The sequence below is a fragment of the Staurois parvus genome, unplaced genomic scaffold, assembly GCF_062004578.1.
Source record: "Staurois parvus isolate SC_StPar_1 unplaced genomic scaffold, SC_StPar_1.0 ptg002234l, whole genome shotgun sequence".
NCBI classification, from domain to species: domain Eukaryota; kingdom Metazoa; phylum Chordata; class Amphibia; order Anura; family Ranidae; genus Staurois; species Staurois parvus.
In genome coordinates, this window is record NW_028320030.1 from 41,570 (window position 1) to 58,452 (window position 16,883).

General features: G+C 52.6%; 1 protein-coding gene across 2 annotated transcripts in view; it reads right to left on the bottom strand.

The window, feature by feature from the left end:
* The window catches only part of LOC149431490 (tubulin delta chain-like), a 32,060-nt gene that overhangs the window by 4,818 nt on the left and 10,359 nt on the right, over positions 1–16,883 (bottom strand). For both annotated transcript variants that reach the window (XR_016309257.1, XM_089665543.1), the window contains exons 5-11: positions 15,635–15,696; positions 10,608–10,739; positions 6,869–7,010; positions 3,687–3,872; positions 2,234–2,329; positions 1,928–2,003; positions 1,032–1,173 (exon numbers count right to left, since the gene is read on the bottom strand). Coding sequence is in view for 1 of the 2 variants with exons in the window: in XM_089665543.1 (XP_089521669.1) it covers positions 1,032–1,173; positions 1,928–2,003; positions 2,234–2,329; positions 3,687–3,872; positions 6,869–7,010; positions 10,608–10,739; positions 15,635–15,696 (836 nt within the window). In the remaining variant the exon portion in view is untranslated. The remainder of the gene's footprint in view (positions 1–1,031; positions 1,174–1,927; positions 2,004–2,233; positions 2,330–3,686; positions 3,873–6,868; positions 7,011–10,607; positions 10,740–15,634; positions 15,697–16,883) is intronic.

Here is a 16,883-nt window from a genome sequence, read left to right on the forward strand (position 1 = left end):
TACTGGATCTGGTGGTGTGATCCCCCTCTTTGTACTGGATCTGGTGGTGTGATCCCCCTCTCTGTACTAGATCTGGTAATATGATCCCTCTCTGTGTACTAGATCTAGTGGTGTGATCCCCTCTCTCTGTAGTGGATCTGGTGTTGTAATCCCCCTCTCTGTACTGGATCTGGTGGTGTAATCCTTCTCTGTGTACTGGATCTGGTGGTGTGATCCCCGTCTCTGTACTAGATCTGGTAGTATAATCCCTCTCTGTACTGGATCTGGTGGTGTGATCCCCTCTCACTGTACTAGATCTGGTGGTGTGAGCCCCTCTCACTGTACTAGATTTGGTGGTGTGAGCCCCCCTCTCTGTACTAAATCTGGTGGTGTGAGCCCCCCTCTCTGTACTAAATCTGGTGGCGTGATCCCCCCTCTCTGTACTGGGTCTGGTGGTGTGATCCCCCTCTCTGTACTGGATCTGGTGATGTGATCCCCTCTCTGTACTGGATCTGGTGGTGTGATCTCCTCTCACTGTACTAGATCTGGTGGTGTGATTCCCCCTCTCTGGAATGGATCTGGTGGTGTGATCCCCCTCTCTGTACTAGATCTGGTGGTGTGAGCCCCTCTCTGTATTGAATCTGGTGGTGTAATCCCCCTCTCTGTACTGGATCTGGTGGTGTGAGCCCTCTCTGTATGGGATCTGGTGGTGTGAGCCCCTCTCTGTGTACTGGATCTGGTGGTGTAATCCCTCTCTCTGTACTGGATCTGGTGGTGTGACCCCTCTCTGTACTGGATCTGGTGGTGTGAGCCCCTCTCTGTACTGGATCTGGTGGTGTGACCCCTCTCTGTACTGGATCTGGTGGTGTGACCCCTCTCTGTACTGGATCTGGTGGTGTGACCCCCCTCTCTGTACTGGATCTGGTGGTGTGACCCCCCTCTCTGTACTGGATCTAATGATCTGGGAATGACACACACGGCCCATCTAGGGGGTGAAACATGTCAGAGGAAGGCTCCGGGGGGAGGGGCTCTTGTAGGCAGAGATGACTGACCTGTCCAGCAGTGGATGGGGGAGGGGTTCCAGGAGACGCAGCGATAGGCCTGCCTCAGCCTCATCAGTACGGAGTCCCGGGAGAGGAGGAAGGAGTAATCCTGCGAGTTCCGGGCCACGGCCAGAACCGACACGCTGTGGTGCTGGGAGAACGAGTCAAGGGAAGAACCCGGAATATCCAGCAAATTGGACCTTTCCCAGAACCTGGAGAACCCGGAATATACAGCAAATTGGACCTTTCCCTAGAACCTGGAGAACCCGGAATATACAGCAAATTGGACCTTTCCCAGAACCTGGAGAACCCGGAATATACAGCAAATTGGACCTTTCCCAGAACCTGGAGAACCCGGAATATCCAGCAAACTGGAACTTTTCCCAGAACCCGGAATATCCAGCAAATTGGACTTTTTCCCAGAACCTGGAGAGCCCGGAATATCCAGCAAATTGGACCTTTTCCCAGAACCTGGAGAACCTGGAATATCCAGCAAATTGGACCTTTTCCTAGAACCTGGAGAACCCGGAATATCCAGCAAACTGGACCTTTCCCCAGAACCCTGTCAGGTTTCCTCTTTTCTGGGTTTCCTCCCTGCCAGGTTTCCTCCCTTCTGGTTTTCCTCCCTGCCGGGTTTCCTCCCTTTGATTCCCGTTAGCAGCCGGTAAAGCAGCCGATCGCACCGACTTCAATACTTGTGAGGCCGCAGGAGGGATCTGCAGTGTAATGGACCCATAAAGAGGACCTGTCACCGCCCGTGCTTCCATAAGGGATGCTGTTCATAGCTTGTGATAGCTCATAAAGTTGATAAAAAAAAATTAAAGTGCTCCCCTCCCCCCCAAAAAACTGTTATAGGCTGGGGGGGAGGGGGGTACCAGCAGGACTTCACTTTGGTGAAAGGATACAAGTTGGCCCTGAGGACTGGCCCGAGGAACCGTCTCCAGCGCACCGGACGTCACCTGATCCCACAATGCCGCTCCCCTGCCGGAACACAAATCATACGGATTGTCAGAACAGATCAGCCCCTGACTTTGTTACAATGTACAGCCTGATCACTGGGGGAGGGGAGACTGAGGAAATGCTTCCTCCTACTTCTACAAAGTTACAATGTACAGTCTGATCACTGGGGGGGAGGAGACTGAGGAAATGCTTTAGGAAGTGAAGGAGGCCACAGGGTGATCCTCCCGCATGAGAGGGGGAAGCAGCCTCACCTTCGGCAGACCTGAACCGTTTGCAGGAACTTCATGCTGGGCATCGGGCACAGGGACCGGATCAGCTCCCAGGGCTCCAGCCCCACACTGACCGAGCTGCAAGACAACCGACAATCGTCCTCAGGAGACGAGCGACATTCTGCCATTCCGACACTTAGCAGGCCGATGGCTGACAAGAACAACATTCCACATACCTGGCCTGTGTAACAATCACATCTGATTCACCCTTTTATGCAAGGGGCTGTGTCTCCCTACTCTGTGTGCATCAATAGAAACACACAGCCCCATAGCCTAGGATGGCAAAACACTCCCCTGCCCCTCCCCTCTCCCTTGTGGCTCTCTACACTGTGTGCATCAATAGAAACACACAGCCCCATAGCCTAGGATGGCAAGACACTCCCCTGACCCTCCCCCCTCCCTTGTGGCTCTCTACGCTTTGTGCATCAATAGAACCACAGAGCCCCATAGCCTAGGATGGCAAGACACTCCCATGCCCCTCCCTTCTGGCTGCTGGGGGCATCAATAGGAACACACAGCCCCATAGCCTAGGATGCCAAGACACTCCCTGACCCCCCCTTCCTCCCTTGTGGCTCTCTACGCTTTGTGCATCAATAGAACCACAGAGCCCCATAGCCTAGGATGCCAAGACACTCCCCTGACCCCCCCCCCCCTTGTGGCTCTCTACGCTGTGTGCATCAATAGGAACACACAGCCCCATAGCCTAGGATGGCAAGATACTCCCATGCCACTCCCTTCTCCCCCTCTCGTGTCTTTCTATGCTGTGTGCATCAATAGAAACACACAGCCTCATAGACTAGGATGGCAAGACACTCCTCTTCCCCCTCCCTCGCCCCCCCCCCTCCCTTTTGGCTCTCTACACTGTGTGCATCAATAGGAACACACAGCCCCATAGCCTAGGATGGTAAGACACTCCCCTGGCCCTCCCTCTATCTCCCCCTCCCTTGTGGCCCTCTACACTATGTGCATCAATAGAAACACACAACCCCATAGCCTAGGATGGCAAGACACTCCCATGCCCCTCCCTTCTGGCTCTCTACGCTGTGTGCATCAACAGAAACACACAGCCACATAGCCTAGGATGGCAAGACACTCCCATGCCCCTCCCTTCTTCTCCCCCTCCCTTGTGGCTCTCTACGCTGTGTGCACCAATAGAAACACACAGCCCCATAGCCTAGGATGGCAAGGCACTCCCCTGCTCCTCCAAGCGAAGTGTGAAGACAGGAAGTTCAGGGAAGTAGCACTGAGAAAGCAGATGTAAGTGCTGGGGTAAGAATTTTACCAGTTTTCTGGGGAATGTGTATGTTATTGTAATGCTGAGGGCTGAATACTACTTTGATGGTTTTTGGTAAGAAATATAAAGTTCAAACGCAACAATCGGAGGACTCCATCCCAATACGCAGAAGTGAGCAGAAAGACCACTGATAAGAGGTACCTTCTCGTCTTCAGGGAATACACGGGATACAGAAGGCCGGCTAGACAAGAAGCGATGTGCGTATTCATCGCGCTGAGGGACACTACTGGCTGAAGGCCGGAGGAAGAGAACGTTTTCTTTTCAGCTGTGGCGGCCACCCTCTTCATCACATCGTCATTGGAGAAGAGTAGGACCCCATCGCAGTACCTAAAAATCAAGCACACATCTTCACTTACATGTAGAATGGGACCCCATCGCAGTACTACAACACAAGCCCATGTCCTTAATTAGATGTAGAATGGGACCCCATCGCAGTACTACATAACAAGCCCATGTCCTTAATTAGATGTAGAATGGGACCCCATCGCAGTACCTATAAAACAAGCCCATGTCCTTAATTAGATGTAGAATGGGACCCCATCGCAGTACCATAAAACAAGCCCATGTCCTTAATTAGATGTAGAATGGGACCCCATCGCAGTACTACAACACAAGCCCATGTCCTTATATAGATGTAGAATGGGACCCCATCGCAGTACTACAACACAAGCTCATGTCCTTATATAGATGTAGAATGGGACCCCATCGCAGTACTACAACACAAGCCCAAGTCCTCAATTAGATGTAGAATGGGACCCCATCGCAGTACTACAACACAAGCCCATGTCCTTATATAGATGTAGAATGGGACCCCATCGCAGTACTACAACACAAGCCCATGTCCTTATATAGATGTAGAATGGGACCCCATCGCAGTACTACAACACAAGCCCATGTCCTTATATAGATGTAGAATGGGACCCCATCACAGTACTACAACACAAGCCCATGTCCTTAATTAGATGTAGAATGGGACCCCATCGCAGTGCCCAACAAAACAATGACACGTCCTCACTTAGATGTAGAATGGGACCCCATCGCAGTACCCAATAAAAAAATCTAAACGTAGAACAAGACCCTTCACACTGCCAAATTCTGCAGGAGTTAACGCCAAACGTCTGATTTCTCATAAAGGCAACATTAAAATAAAAACATAAAAAGCACAAGATGTCCTCAGTGTTCAGAGCTGAATGCCACCAAGGCCTCCTCCCCCTGACCCAAAGCACTGAACCCTCCCTTGATGGGGAGTCACCTTTCATTGCGGTGTACTGATGCAGAGAGCAGTCATGTGACCTGGTATAAGCAGAGCTCAGGCTGAGAAAGGGAGAAGCAGCACTAGGAGACAGTAGTTGTGTTGCAGTGCTCATATGCTAACAATGAACATGTTGACAGGAGAAGAGAGCAAAGTGACACAGAGATAGAATCATCGGTCTGTTTCTTCTTTTCTTACATATATGTGTTCTATCTACATGTTGATCGCTTGCCTGGAATTCAACTTTAACCACTTGCCGTCCGGCTGCTGTATATAAACGGCTGGACGGTGGCAGTCCAGTGGCAGGTTGCCGTTTATAAATGGTGCCCGCCATTTTGGACTGTGCGCGCTCCCTGGGAGTGCGCAGCACCGCGATCCAGTGCCCGCTGTGTCCTCCAGACACAGTGGAACACCAATCGTCATACAAGACCTCTGTGTGAGGTCCCGATCATGTGATCACTGATTGGCCAATCTTCTGACGTCATTGCTTACTACGTGTGAAATCTGTGAATGATCACAGAGGTCACCTGGTACAGGGCCATTCACAACAGCCTTGCACCATGTGACAAGCTGTGACCAATCACAGCTCACACAGTAGTTCTCAATGGCTGCAGTAATGCAGCCAGAGAGAAGGAGAAATGATTGCGTTTACAGCCTTTATCACCCCCCACAAGTAGTACAGTGTCACCATGGTGACTGTACTGCTAGGGTGACAGTATGTATAAAAAAAAATAACAAATAATAATATAAAAAAATTAAATAAAAATGTAAAAAAAAATTTTTTAAATTATAATTTTTGGTTATAAACTAATTTAGGTTAGTTTTTTTTACTAAAAAGATAACTGAATACATTTTGGCCGAGATTTATAATGAACGATTATTTATTTGTAAAATTTTATGAAATTTTTTGACTTTTTCATTTATATAGCAAAAAAAAATAAAAATCCCGGCGGTGAATAAATACCACCAAAATAAAGTTTTATCTGTCTCAAAAAAATGCTAAAAAATTCCTATGGGTACAGTGTTGCATGACCGCGCAATTGTCATTCAAAGTGTGATAGCGCTTAAAGCTGAAAATTGGCCTGGGGGGGGGAAGGGGGGGGGGAAAGTGTCCGGACTGGAAGGGGGGGGGGGGGGAAGTGTCCGGACTGGAAGGGGGGGAAAGTGTCCGGACTGGAAGGGGGGGAAAGTGTCCGGACTGGAAGGGGGGGGAAAGTGTCCGGACTGGAAGGGGGGGGGGGAAGCGTCCAGACTGGAAGGGGGGGGAAGCGTCCGGACTGGAAGGGGGTGAAAGTGTCCAGACTGGAAGGGGGTGAAAGTGTCTGGACTGGAAGGGGGGGGGGGGAAGCGTCCGGACTGGAAGGGGGGGGAAAGCGTCCGGACTGGAAGGGGGTGAAAGCGTCCGGACTGGAAGGGGGTGAAAGCGTCCAGACTGGAAGGGGGTGAAAGCGTCCAGACTGGAAGGGGGTGAAAGCGTCCAGACTGGAAGGGGGGGAAAGCGTCCGGACTGGAAGGGGGTGAAAGTGTCCGGACTGGAAGGGGGGGGGGGGAAGCGTCCGGACTGGAAGGGGGGGAAAGCGTCCGGACTGGAAGGGGGGGAAAGCGTCCGGACTGGAAGGGGGGGAAAGCGTCCGGACTGGAAGGGGGGGAAAGCGTCCGGACTGGAAGGGGGGGAAAGCGTCCGGACTGGAAGGGGGGGAAAGCGTCCGGACTGGAAGGGGGGGAAAGCGTCCGGACTGGAAGGGGGGGGAAGCGTCCAGACTGGAAGGGGGGGAAGCGTCCGGACTGGAAGGGGGTGAAAGCGTCCAGACTGGAAGGGGGGGAAAGTGTCCAGACTGGAAGGGGGGGAAAGTGTCCGGACTGGAAGGGGGGAAAGTGTCCGGACTGGAAGGGGGGGGGGGGGGGTTGGGGGAAGTGTCCGGAGTGGAAGGGGTTAAATTAAAAATAATAAAAAAGGCGGGACAGATCTCAAGAACATCCGTCATCATCAGTGGGACCTCATGGCAATCCGGCAGCTTCACTCTTTGATAAAGCATCAGCATTCATTCTACCAGAAGGACCCTCAGCTCACCTCTGCAGGAAGGACAGGCAGAGCAGGGAGTTGTAATGCTGCAGCGGGGTGTCACCGGTCTCATGGGGTGCCGCAGTCACGCTCAGGATGTGACCCGCCGGATAGCTGTCTCTGATCTCCTGACACAGACGGGAACCCAGACCTGATGGGGAAGACGCATCAAATAAATAACCGACACCCACAGAGGACGCAAAAAATACAGCAAAATATCCATTTGAAAGGAAAACAGTGCTTGAAATCAAATGACTGGCAGCCTGCGATACAGCAGAGTCCTTGCAGAGTCCATCGAGCGCCAGAAAGAACATCATCACAAACCTGGTGGTCTTCCATTAGGGAGGAAGCTGGAGATGAAGGACTCCTCATGGTGGAGGACGAGGACTCGCCAACAGCAGGATCGCCATGCAGAAAAAAATGCTCACCTGGTCCCATGCGGCTGTAGCGCCCCTCTTGTTAGCTAGGGGGAGCTAGCTAGGTTTTTCAGTTAGCAGCCTGGTGTGAGTTGCAGCCTGGGATGAGTCAGCCAGGTCATTTTTTTAGGTCGGGGCTGAGGGCTCTGCAGATCAGTTCCCTGATACCTCCCCCTGCTCTAGAAACTTGAGAAGTTTCTAGAAGGCAGTGGGTGAGCGTGAGGAGGGGCTGATCTGCATACTTAGGGGACTCTGACCAATCCCCAAGCAGGAGGCTTGGCCTGAGGTCAGGGCAACCCTCAGGTGTGAGACAGCCTAACCGGGAAGTGGTCAGTGTTGGGTGGAAGATGGAGTGAAGGCTGGAGTGTGGAAGGGGGACCCAGGGAAGGGGCCTACCTGCAGGCGGGATCTCTCAGCCTCAACCTTCCCCTGAGAGAAGGCAGCCACCAACCCTCAACGTTACAGGAGAGGACTGAGTGAGTGATCCCACACCCCCTGGGCCAGATAAGTGGAGAGGGCAGTCAGGTGGCCAACCCAACTAGCTCCTCACGTGGAGCTGCTTGGCTAAACTGGCAGTTTTTGGGCCCCCATTCTCAGGGATTCCCTCAGGCAGCTGGGTGAAGAGGAGGACTTATCTGGGGTCTGGAAGGCTGGAGAGCTCTCCATGAAACTTTGTGGACTTAGTTGCTAAGGAGTTGTCCTCAAGTTGCAGTTTCCTTGGGCATCCCATACACCCCTCAACCCCATCCAAGTTCAAAACCCCTTTATAAAACCAAAAAAAGCCAAGCTCAAGGACTGTATACGGTCTCCAGGTCTGAAGAAAATGCGTGTTGCCCGGCTGTGCAGGACTACAGGAGGACCCAAAATTCAGCCACTCCTAAGGTGGTAGTTCTAACCATCGTGGCCTCACCATCTATGGTGACTGATATTCTGCAAGTTCTCCATCAGCCGCAGAACAATCAGTTCTAGGCCTTTTGGCTGAGATCCAGTGTAGTACGGTCTCAATGAACAGGTAGGGGGCGCTAGTCAGTAATTCCTGATGTAATAAGGTGTTTAAGGTGGGAGGGATCCTTTTCCTCCAGGAAATTCTAGCCTGTTATCCAGTTGTAGGTAGGACTCTCCCCAAGCACTCTCACCTCAATACGGTCAGAGACTGCAGGCATAGTACAGGAGACGGTCAGAGACTGCAGACATGGTGTAGGAGATGGTCAGAGACTGCAGACATGGTGTAGGAGATGGTCAGAGACTGCAGACATGGTGTAGGAGATGGTCAGAGACTGCAGACATGGTGTAGGAGACGGTCAGAGACTGCAGACATGCTACAGGAGACGGTCAGAGACTGCAGACATGCTACAGGAGACGGTCAGAGACTGCAGACATGCTACAGGAGACGGTCAGAGACTGCAGACATGCTACAGGAGACGGTCAGAGACTGCAGACATGCTACAGGAGACGGTCAGAGACTGCAGACATGCTACAGGAGACGGTCAGAGACTGCAGACATGCTACAGGAGACGGTCAGAGACTGCAGACATGCTACAGGAGACGGTCAGAGACTGCAGACATGCTACAGGAGACGGTCAGAGACTGCAGACATACTACAGGAGACGGTCAGAGACTGCAGACATACTACAGGAGACGGTCAGAGACTGCAGACATACTACAGGAGACAGTCAGAGACTGCGGACACGGTACAGGAGACGGTCAGAGACTGCTGACACGGTACAGGAGACGGTCAGAGACTGTGGACACGGTACAGCAGATGAACAGAGACTGCGGACATACTACAAGAGACGGTCAGAGACTGCAGACATACTACAGGAGACGGTCAGAGACTGCAGACATACTACAGGAGACGGTCAGAGACTGCAGACCTACTACAGGAGACGGTCAGACACTGCGGACATAGTGCAGGAGACGGTCAGAGACTGCGGACATAGTACAGGAGACGGTCAGAGACTGCGGACATAGTACCATACTACAGGAGACGGTCAGAGACTGCAGACATTGTACCGGAGACGGTCAGAGACTGCAGACATAGTGCAGGAGATGACCAGAGACTGCGGACACAGTACAGGAGATGACCAGAGACTGCGGACATAGTACAGGAGATGACCAGAGACTGCGGACATAGTACAGGAGATGACCAGAGACTGCGGACACAGTACAGGAGATGACCGGAGACTGCGGACACAGTACAGGAGATGGTCAGAGACTGCGGACACAGTACAGGAGATGACCGGAGACTGCGGACATAGTACAGGAGACGTCAGAGACTGCAGACATAGTACAGGAGACGGTCAGAGACTGCAGACATAGTACAGGAGACGGTCAGAGACTGCAGACATAGTACAGGAGACGGTCAGAGACTGCAGACATAGTACACGAGACGGTCAGAGACTGCAGACATGGTACAGGAGACGGTCAGAGACTGCAGACATAGTACAGGAGACGGTCAGAGACTGCGGACATAGTACAGGAGACGTCAGAGACTGTAGACAAAGTACAGGAGATGGTCAGAGACTGCGGACATAGTACAGGAGACGGTCAGAGACTGCGGACATAGTACAGGAGACGGTCAAGAGACTGCAGACATGGTACAGGAGACGGTCAGAGACTGCAGACATGGTACAGGAGACGGTCAGAGACTGCAGACATGGTACAGGAGACGGTCAGAGACTGCAGACATAGTACAGGAGACGGTCAGAGACTGCAGACATAGTACAGGAGACGGTCAGAGACTGCAGACATGGTACAGGAGACTGTCAGAGACTGCAGACATACTACAGGAGACGGTCAGAGACTGCAGACATGGTACAGGAGACGGTCAGAGACTGCAGACATGGTACAGGAGACGGTCAGAGACTGCAGACATAGTACAGGAGACGGTCAGAGACTGCAGACATAGTACAGGAGACGGTCAGAGACTGCAGACATACTACAGGAGACGGTCAGAGACTGCAGACATACTACAGGAGACGGTCAGAGACTGCAGACATAGTAAGGAGACGGTCAGAGACTGCGGACATAGTACAGGAGACGGTCAGAGACTGCAGACATACTACAGGAGACGGTCAGAGACTGCAGACATACTACAGGAGACGGTCAGAGACTGCAGACATACTAATATTCAGAGTAGTTCTATCGGTTTGTGATGTGTATGGTCACGGTACGTGAAGCCCTGAAATCTGCTGCAGATTTTACTGCCACCAACGGAAGCGGACAGAAGTGTCCCGGTCTTTATGTGTATGGCGGTGATACAGAAGGCGGATCGGCGATTGATCTCATTCCCTCCCCTGGACCCGCCCACAGCAGACGGTTGGTGTACGTACCGGAGCCGGTGCCGCCACACAGGCTGTGCAGGATCACCGTGCCGCTGTAGCAGTCTCTCCTCTCCACCTCCCTGCGGAAACCCTCCATCGTCCGCTCCAGCAGACTCCGATCCGTCCCCACGTCACGGAACCCTGGGGGGGGCGACAGGAACGGAACGTCAAATACGTGTACCGAGAGCACCGACCACAGCCAATCACAGACCGGCTTTCATAATGCTGGCCAACAAACAGGATTCCTATTGGTAATAAAGAGCTCCCGAGATTTTTGTTTCGTGCCGTGGAATCCTAGCAGTACAATCAGTCTGTAGATGCAGTGAAGCATGCTGGGTATACTCACTGTGCGACCTAAGGGGTTAATCCTCCGCACTGTGCAAATAAAGGCTGTTTGATCCTGTCCTCTCTGTTCCTTCTCTTGTTCAAATGTCCACGTCTTATCTCCTGATAAGACAGAATGAACCCGTAGCCCTTCTGCGCATGCTCAGTTTAGTGTGTAATGCTAGTGATGTTTTTTTTTTTTTTCAATACTTGTGATCAGCACAGGGCCAATCAGCGCTGTCCAGACAGAGGGTCAGGGGTCCTGCATCTTCCTAGAGCAGAAAAGAAAACTCCTCCTACAAGCTTTAACCAGCGCCCTGCTGAACACTGATAGAAGTCATGACTGCTATATACGGCTGAGGAGAAAAGAGATTTAGTAGTTTATATTTACTAAGGCGCAGTTCACAGCTATGCAGTTTGATCCGGTTCTGCAGTGCGATTTGCGTTGCTCTTTTTTTTCTTGTTGCCCCGGGATCCGGGGAGAGGGGATATAGTGAATGCGGGGTCTGGGGAGAGCGGATATAGTGAATGCGGGGTCCGGGGAGAGAGGATATAGGGAATGCGGGGTCCGGGGAGAGCGGATATAGTGAATGCGGGGTCCGGGGAGAGCGGATATAGGGAATGCGGGGTCCGGGGAGAGCGGATATAGTGAATGCGGGGTCCGGGGAGAGCGGATATAGTGATTGCGGGGTCCGGGGAGAGCGGATATAGTGATTGCGGGGTCCGGGGAGAGCGGATATAGTGAATGCGGGGTCCGGGGAGAGCGGATATAGTGAATGCGGGGTCGGGGGGAGCGGATATAGTGAATGCGGGGTCCGAGGAGAGCGGATATAGTGAATGCGGGGTCGGGGGGAGCGGATATAGTGAATGCGGGGTCCGGGGAGAGCGGATATAGTGAATGCGGGGTCCGGGGAGAGCGGATATAGTGAATGCGGGGTCCGGGGAGAGCGGATATAGTGAATGCGGGGTCCGGGGGGAGCGGATATAGTGAATGCGGGGTCCGGGGGGAGCGGATATAGTGAATGCGGGGTCCAGGGAGAGCGGATATAGTGAATGCGGGGTCCGGGGAGAGCGGATATAGTGAATGCGGGGTCCGGGGAGAGCGGATATAGGGAATGCGGGGTCCGGGGAGAGCGTATATAGTGAATGCGGGGTCCGGGGAGAGCGGATATAGTGAATGCGGGGTCCGGGGAGAGCGGATATAGTGAATGCGGGGTCCGGGGAGAGCGGATATAGGGAATGCGGGGTCCGGGGAGAGCGGATATAGTGAATGCGGGGTCCGGGGAGAGCGGATATGGTGAATGCGGGGTCCGGGGAGAGCGGATATGGTGAATGCGGGGTCGGGGGGAGCGGATATAGTGAATGCGGGGTCCGGGGAGAGCGGATATAGTGAATGCGGGGTCCGGGGAGAGCGGATATAGTGAATGCGGGGTCCGGGGAGAGCGGATATAGTGAATGCGGGGTCCGGGGAGAGCGGATATGGTGAATGCGGGGTCCGGGGAGAGCGGATATGGTGAATGCGGGGTCCGGGGAGAGCGGATATGGTGAATGCGGGGTCCGGGGAGAGCGGATATGGTGAATGCGGGGTCCGGGGAGAGCGGATATGGTGAATGCGGGGTCCGGGGAGAGCGGATATAGTGAATGCGGGGTCCGGGGAGAGCGGATATAGTGAATGCAGGGTCCGGGGAGACCTGATATAGTGAATGTGGGGTCCGGGGAGAGCGGATATAGTGAATGCGGGGTCCGGGGAGAGCGGATATAGTGAATGCGGGGTCCGGGGAGAGAGGATATAGTGAATGCGGGGTCCGGGGAGAGCGGATATAGTGAATGCGGGGTCCGGGGAGAGCGGATATAGTGAATGCGGGGTCCAGGGAGAGCGGATATAGTGAATGCGGGGTCCGGGGAGAGCGGATATAGTGAATGCGGGGTCCGGGGAGAGCGGATATAGTGAATGCGGGGTCCGGGGAGAGAGGATATAGTGAATGCGGGGTCCGGGGAGAGCGGATATAGTGAATGCGGGGTCCGGGGAGAGCGGATATAGTGAATGCGGGGTCCGGGGAGAGCGGATATAGTGAATGCGGGGTCCGGGGAGAGCGGATATAGTGAATGCGGGGTCCGGGGAGAGCGGATATAGTGAATGCGGGGTCCGGGGAGAGCGGATATAGTGAATGCGGGGTCCGGGGAGAGCGGATATAGTGAATGCGGGGTCCGGGGAGAGAGGATATAGTGAATGCGGGGTCCGGGGAGAGCGGATATAGTGAATGCGGGGTCCGGGGAGAGCGGATATAGTGAATGCGGGGTCCGGGGAGAGCGGATATAGTGAATGCGGGGTCCGGGGAGAGCGGATATAGTGAATGCGGGGTCCGGGGAGAGCGGATATAGGGAATGCGGGGTCCGGGGAGAGCGGATATAGTGAATGCGGGGTCCGGGGAGAGCGGATATAGTGAATGCGGGGTCCGGGGAGAGCGGATATAGTGAATGCGGGGTCCGGGGAGAGCGGATATAGTGAATGCGGGGTCCGGGGTGAGCGGATATAGTGAATGCGGGGTCCGGGGAGAGCGGATATAGTGATTGCGGGGTCCGGGGAGAGCGAAAAAAAAAAAAAAAAACCCAAAATGGTGCCCCCGTTGTGTACCGGGAGCACAGCCACCCCTCCTCATAGTCATCGGTCACACCGCTGCGATTTGTTTGCAATTTCAGCTGCAATTTCTGAAGACCTTATTGCGACTTGTGAAGATTTTCAGCGATTTCTTGCGATTTGTGGCACGATTTCCATTATATTCTATGTATGTGAAAACGCAACAAAACTGCAGAAAAAGTCACGCGAGGACTGCTTTGGTGTGACTTTTATGCGACTCGAGCACCACAGACTGCAGTGTAAACTCTCAAAAGTCACATCTAATGCAGGCCATAGACGGGTCGAAAACCGGCCGTTTTTTATACAAAAGAAAAAACGAAAATTCAGTCGTTCGATTGGCCGACATTACCATTACCGCTATTATATTTAATATGAAAAGTCTTGCGGTTGCAACAATGTATCCATTTGTATCCATTTCAGATACAGATGTTTTTATTCGGACACAAATGGATACATTGTTGCAACCGCAAGACTTTCATGTCAAATATAATAGCGGACTGGAATTCTTCTTCTTCTTCTTCCAGGTCACGGCTCATGCGCAGATTTTTTATCTGTAAAACGATCGGCCGATTTGCCCATCATTGCCGGGAAAATTGGTCGATCGTCAAAATCGGATGATTTTTTTTCCAACTTTACCGATGAAATAAAATGTACCAAAACCCCGAAAAACCAATTAACCCACTAATGGTGCGAAAATTGGCCTGTCTATGGCCTGCATTAGTCACCGGTCACACCGCTGCGATTTGTGTGCGATTTCTGAAGACATTATTGCAACTTGTGAAGATTTTCAGTGATTTAATTTTTGCATTTTCCATGATATTCTGTGTATGTGAAATTGCAACAAAACTGCAGAAAAAGTCACGCAAGAACTACATCAGAAATGGCGCCGCATCAAATCGCACGTGTTAAGGCGCCGACATTCACATTCGATAGATGCGATTTCAAGTCCCAAATCGCACTTTTTACAATTTAGGAGGGGAGGAGATTGGAAGCGTGTCCATTCTCCTCTCTCCTCAGTAGCACCCGCCATGTCAGCCCCCCCGGCCCACAGACAGGCCAACAGAGCCCGGGATACACAGCAGGACTGGCGTTACACGTAAAAAAAAACGCACCAGAAAGAGTGTCAGCAGCACACCCAGGATCTGCGATACGGATCCAAAAGCTTCAATAAGCGATCACATAGTTACAGCAAAGCAACGTTTCAGAGTGTCGCAGGACCCCTTCATCAGGCATGGGCCAAAAATGTACTGGAATGTGCCAGAAACAATCCAGAACATGCCAAAAACACATAAAAACGCACTGGAACGTGCCAAAAACACACCAGAGCACATCAACACGCACCGGAGTGTGCCAAAAATGCACCGGAATGTGCTAAAACCGCATCAAAACGCACCAGTATGTGCCAGAAACAATCTTGAACATGCCAAAATGCACCGGAGCACATCAAAACGCATCGAAATGTGCCAAAAAATGCACCAGAATGTGCCAAAACTGCATCAAAACGCACCAGAACGTGCCAAAACCGCATCAAAACACACTGGAATGTGCCAAAAAAACTCCAGAACATGCCAAAACCACATCAAAACGCACCGGAATGTGCCAGAAACGCACCAGAACATGCCAAAAACACATCAAAATGTACCAGAATGTGCCAAAAATGCACAGGAACATGCCAAAAACACATAAAAACGCACCAGATTGTGCCAAGAATGCACCGGAACATGCCAAAAAAGCATCAAAATGCACCGGAACGTCATGCAAGAACTACTTCAGAAATCGCGTTGCAGCAAATCGCACGTTACGACGCCGACATTCATTAGATGAGATTTCAATCCCCGAATCGCAGTGGTATGACTGGCCGCTATTGCAACTGGTGAAGATTTTCAGCAATTTCTTGCAATTTGCAGAGCGACTTCCATTCTATTCTATGTATGTGAAATCGCAACAAAAATGCAGAAAAAGTCACCCAAGAACTACTTTAGAAATTGCGTTGCAGCAAATCGAACGTGTTAAAACGCCGACATTCACATTCATTAGATGGGATTTCAGTTCCCAAATTGCACCGGGTACTCACCGCAGGCCCAGTTGTTTCCTCGTCCTCTCTGCCCCACGATGACGTTGGCGTCTCTGAAGTGTCTGCGGAGGAAAGAGGCAGCGATTACAGCGCGATACGTAAGGAGAACGCCAGATACAAACCGGCTGCATTTGTGCGGGCTGGGCTGTGTGCGTCTATTGACACACACAGTGCGGTTTGGTCCCACCCCCCGTTGCAGTTTGGTCCCGCCCCTCGTCTATTGACACACACAGTGCGGTTTGGTCCCACCCCCGTCTATTGACACACACAGTGCGGTTTGGTCCCGCCCCCCGTCTATTGACACACACAGTGCGGATTGGTCCCGCCCCCCGTTGCAGTTTGGTCCCGCCCCTCGTCTATTGACACACACAGTGCGGATTGGTCCCGCCCCCCGTCTATTGACACAGACAGTGCAGATTGGTCCCGCCCCCCATCTATTGACACACACAGTGCGGATTGGTCCCGCCCCCCCGGTCTATTGACACACCCAGTGCGGATTGGTCCCGCCCCCCGTCTATTGACACACACAGTACGGTTTGGTCCCGCCCCCCGTCTATTGACACACACAGTGCGGATTGGTCCCGCCCCCATCTATTGACACACACAGTACGGTTTGGTCCCACCCCCCGTCTATTGACACACACAGTGCGGTTTGGTCCCGCCCCCATCTATTGACACACACAGTGCGGTTTGGTCCCGCCCCCTCATCATGCTCCCATGAACTCCTGACATGTCACAATGTAACATGATACATAGAAAAGAAGCTCCACATTTATCGGTAAGCGTTCCTTCAGCTCCAGTCAGGGACTCCGCCTACGCTGGGATGATGTCATCAGTCTGCTGCAGGCAGGAGGAGGCATTTCCTCAGTCCCCTCCCCCAGTGATCAGACTGTACATTGTAAATTTGTGGACACTGGAGAGGTAAACTTCAGTTTCTTCTACCTCTTGAGAACTCTATTGTGTTCCCACCATCCCTGTGCTGAGTTCCCGGGTCTGTACGCCCGCTGTGCCCATTATGAGGGGTTCCCACCATCCCTGTGCTGAGTTCCCGGGTCTGTACGCCCGCTGTGCCCATTATGAGGGGTTCCCACCATCCCTGTGCTGAGTTCCCGGGTCTGTACGCCCGCTGTGTCCATTATGAAGGGTTCCCACCATCCCTGTGCTGAGTTCCTGGGTCTGTACGCCCGCTGTGCCCATTATGAGGGGTTCCCACCATCCCTGTGCTGAGTTCCCGGGTCTGTATGCCCGC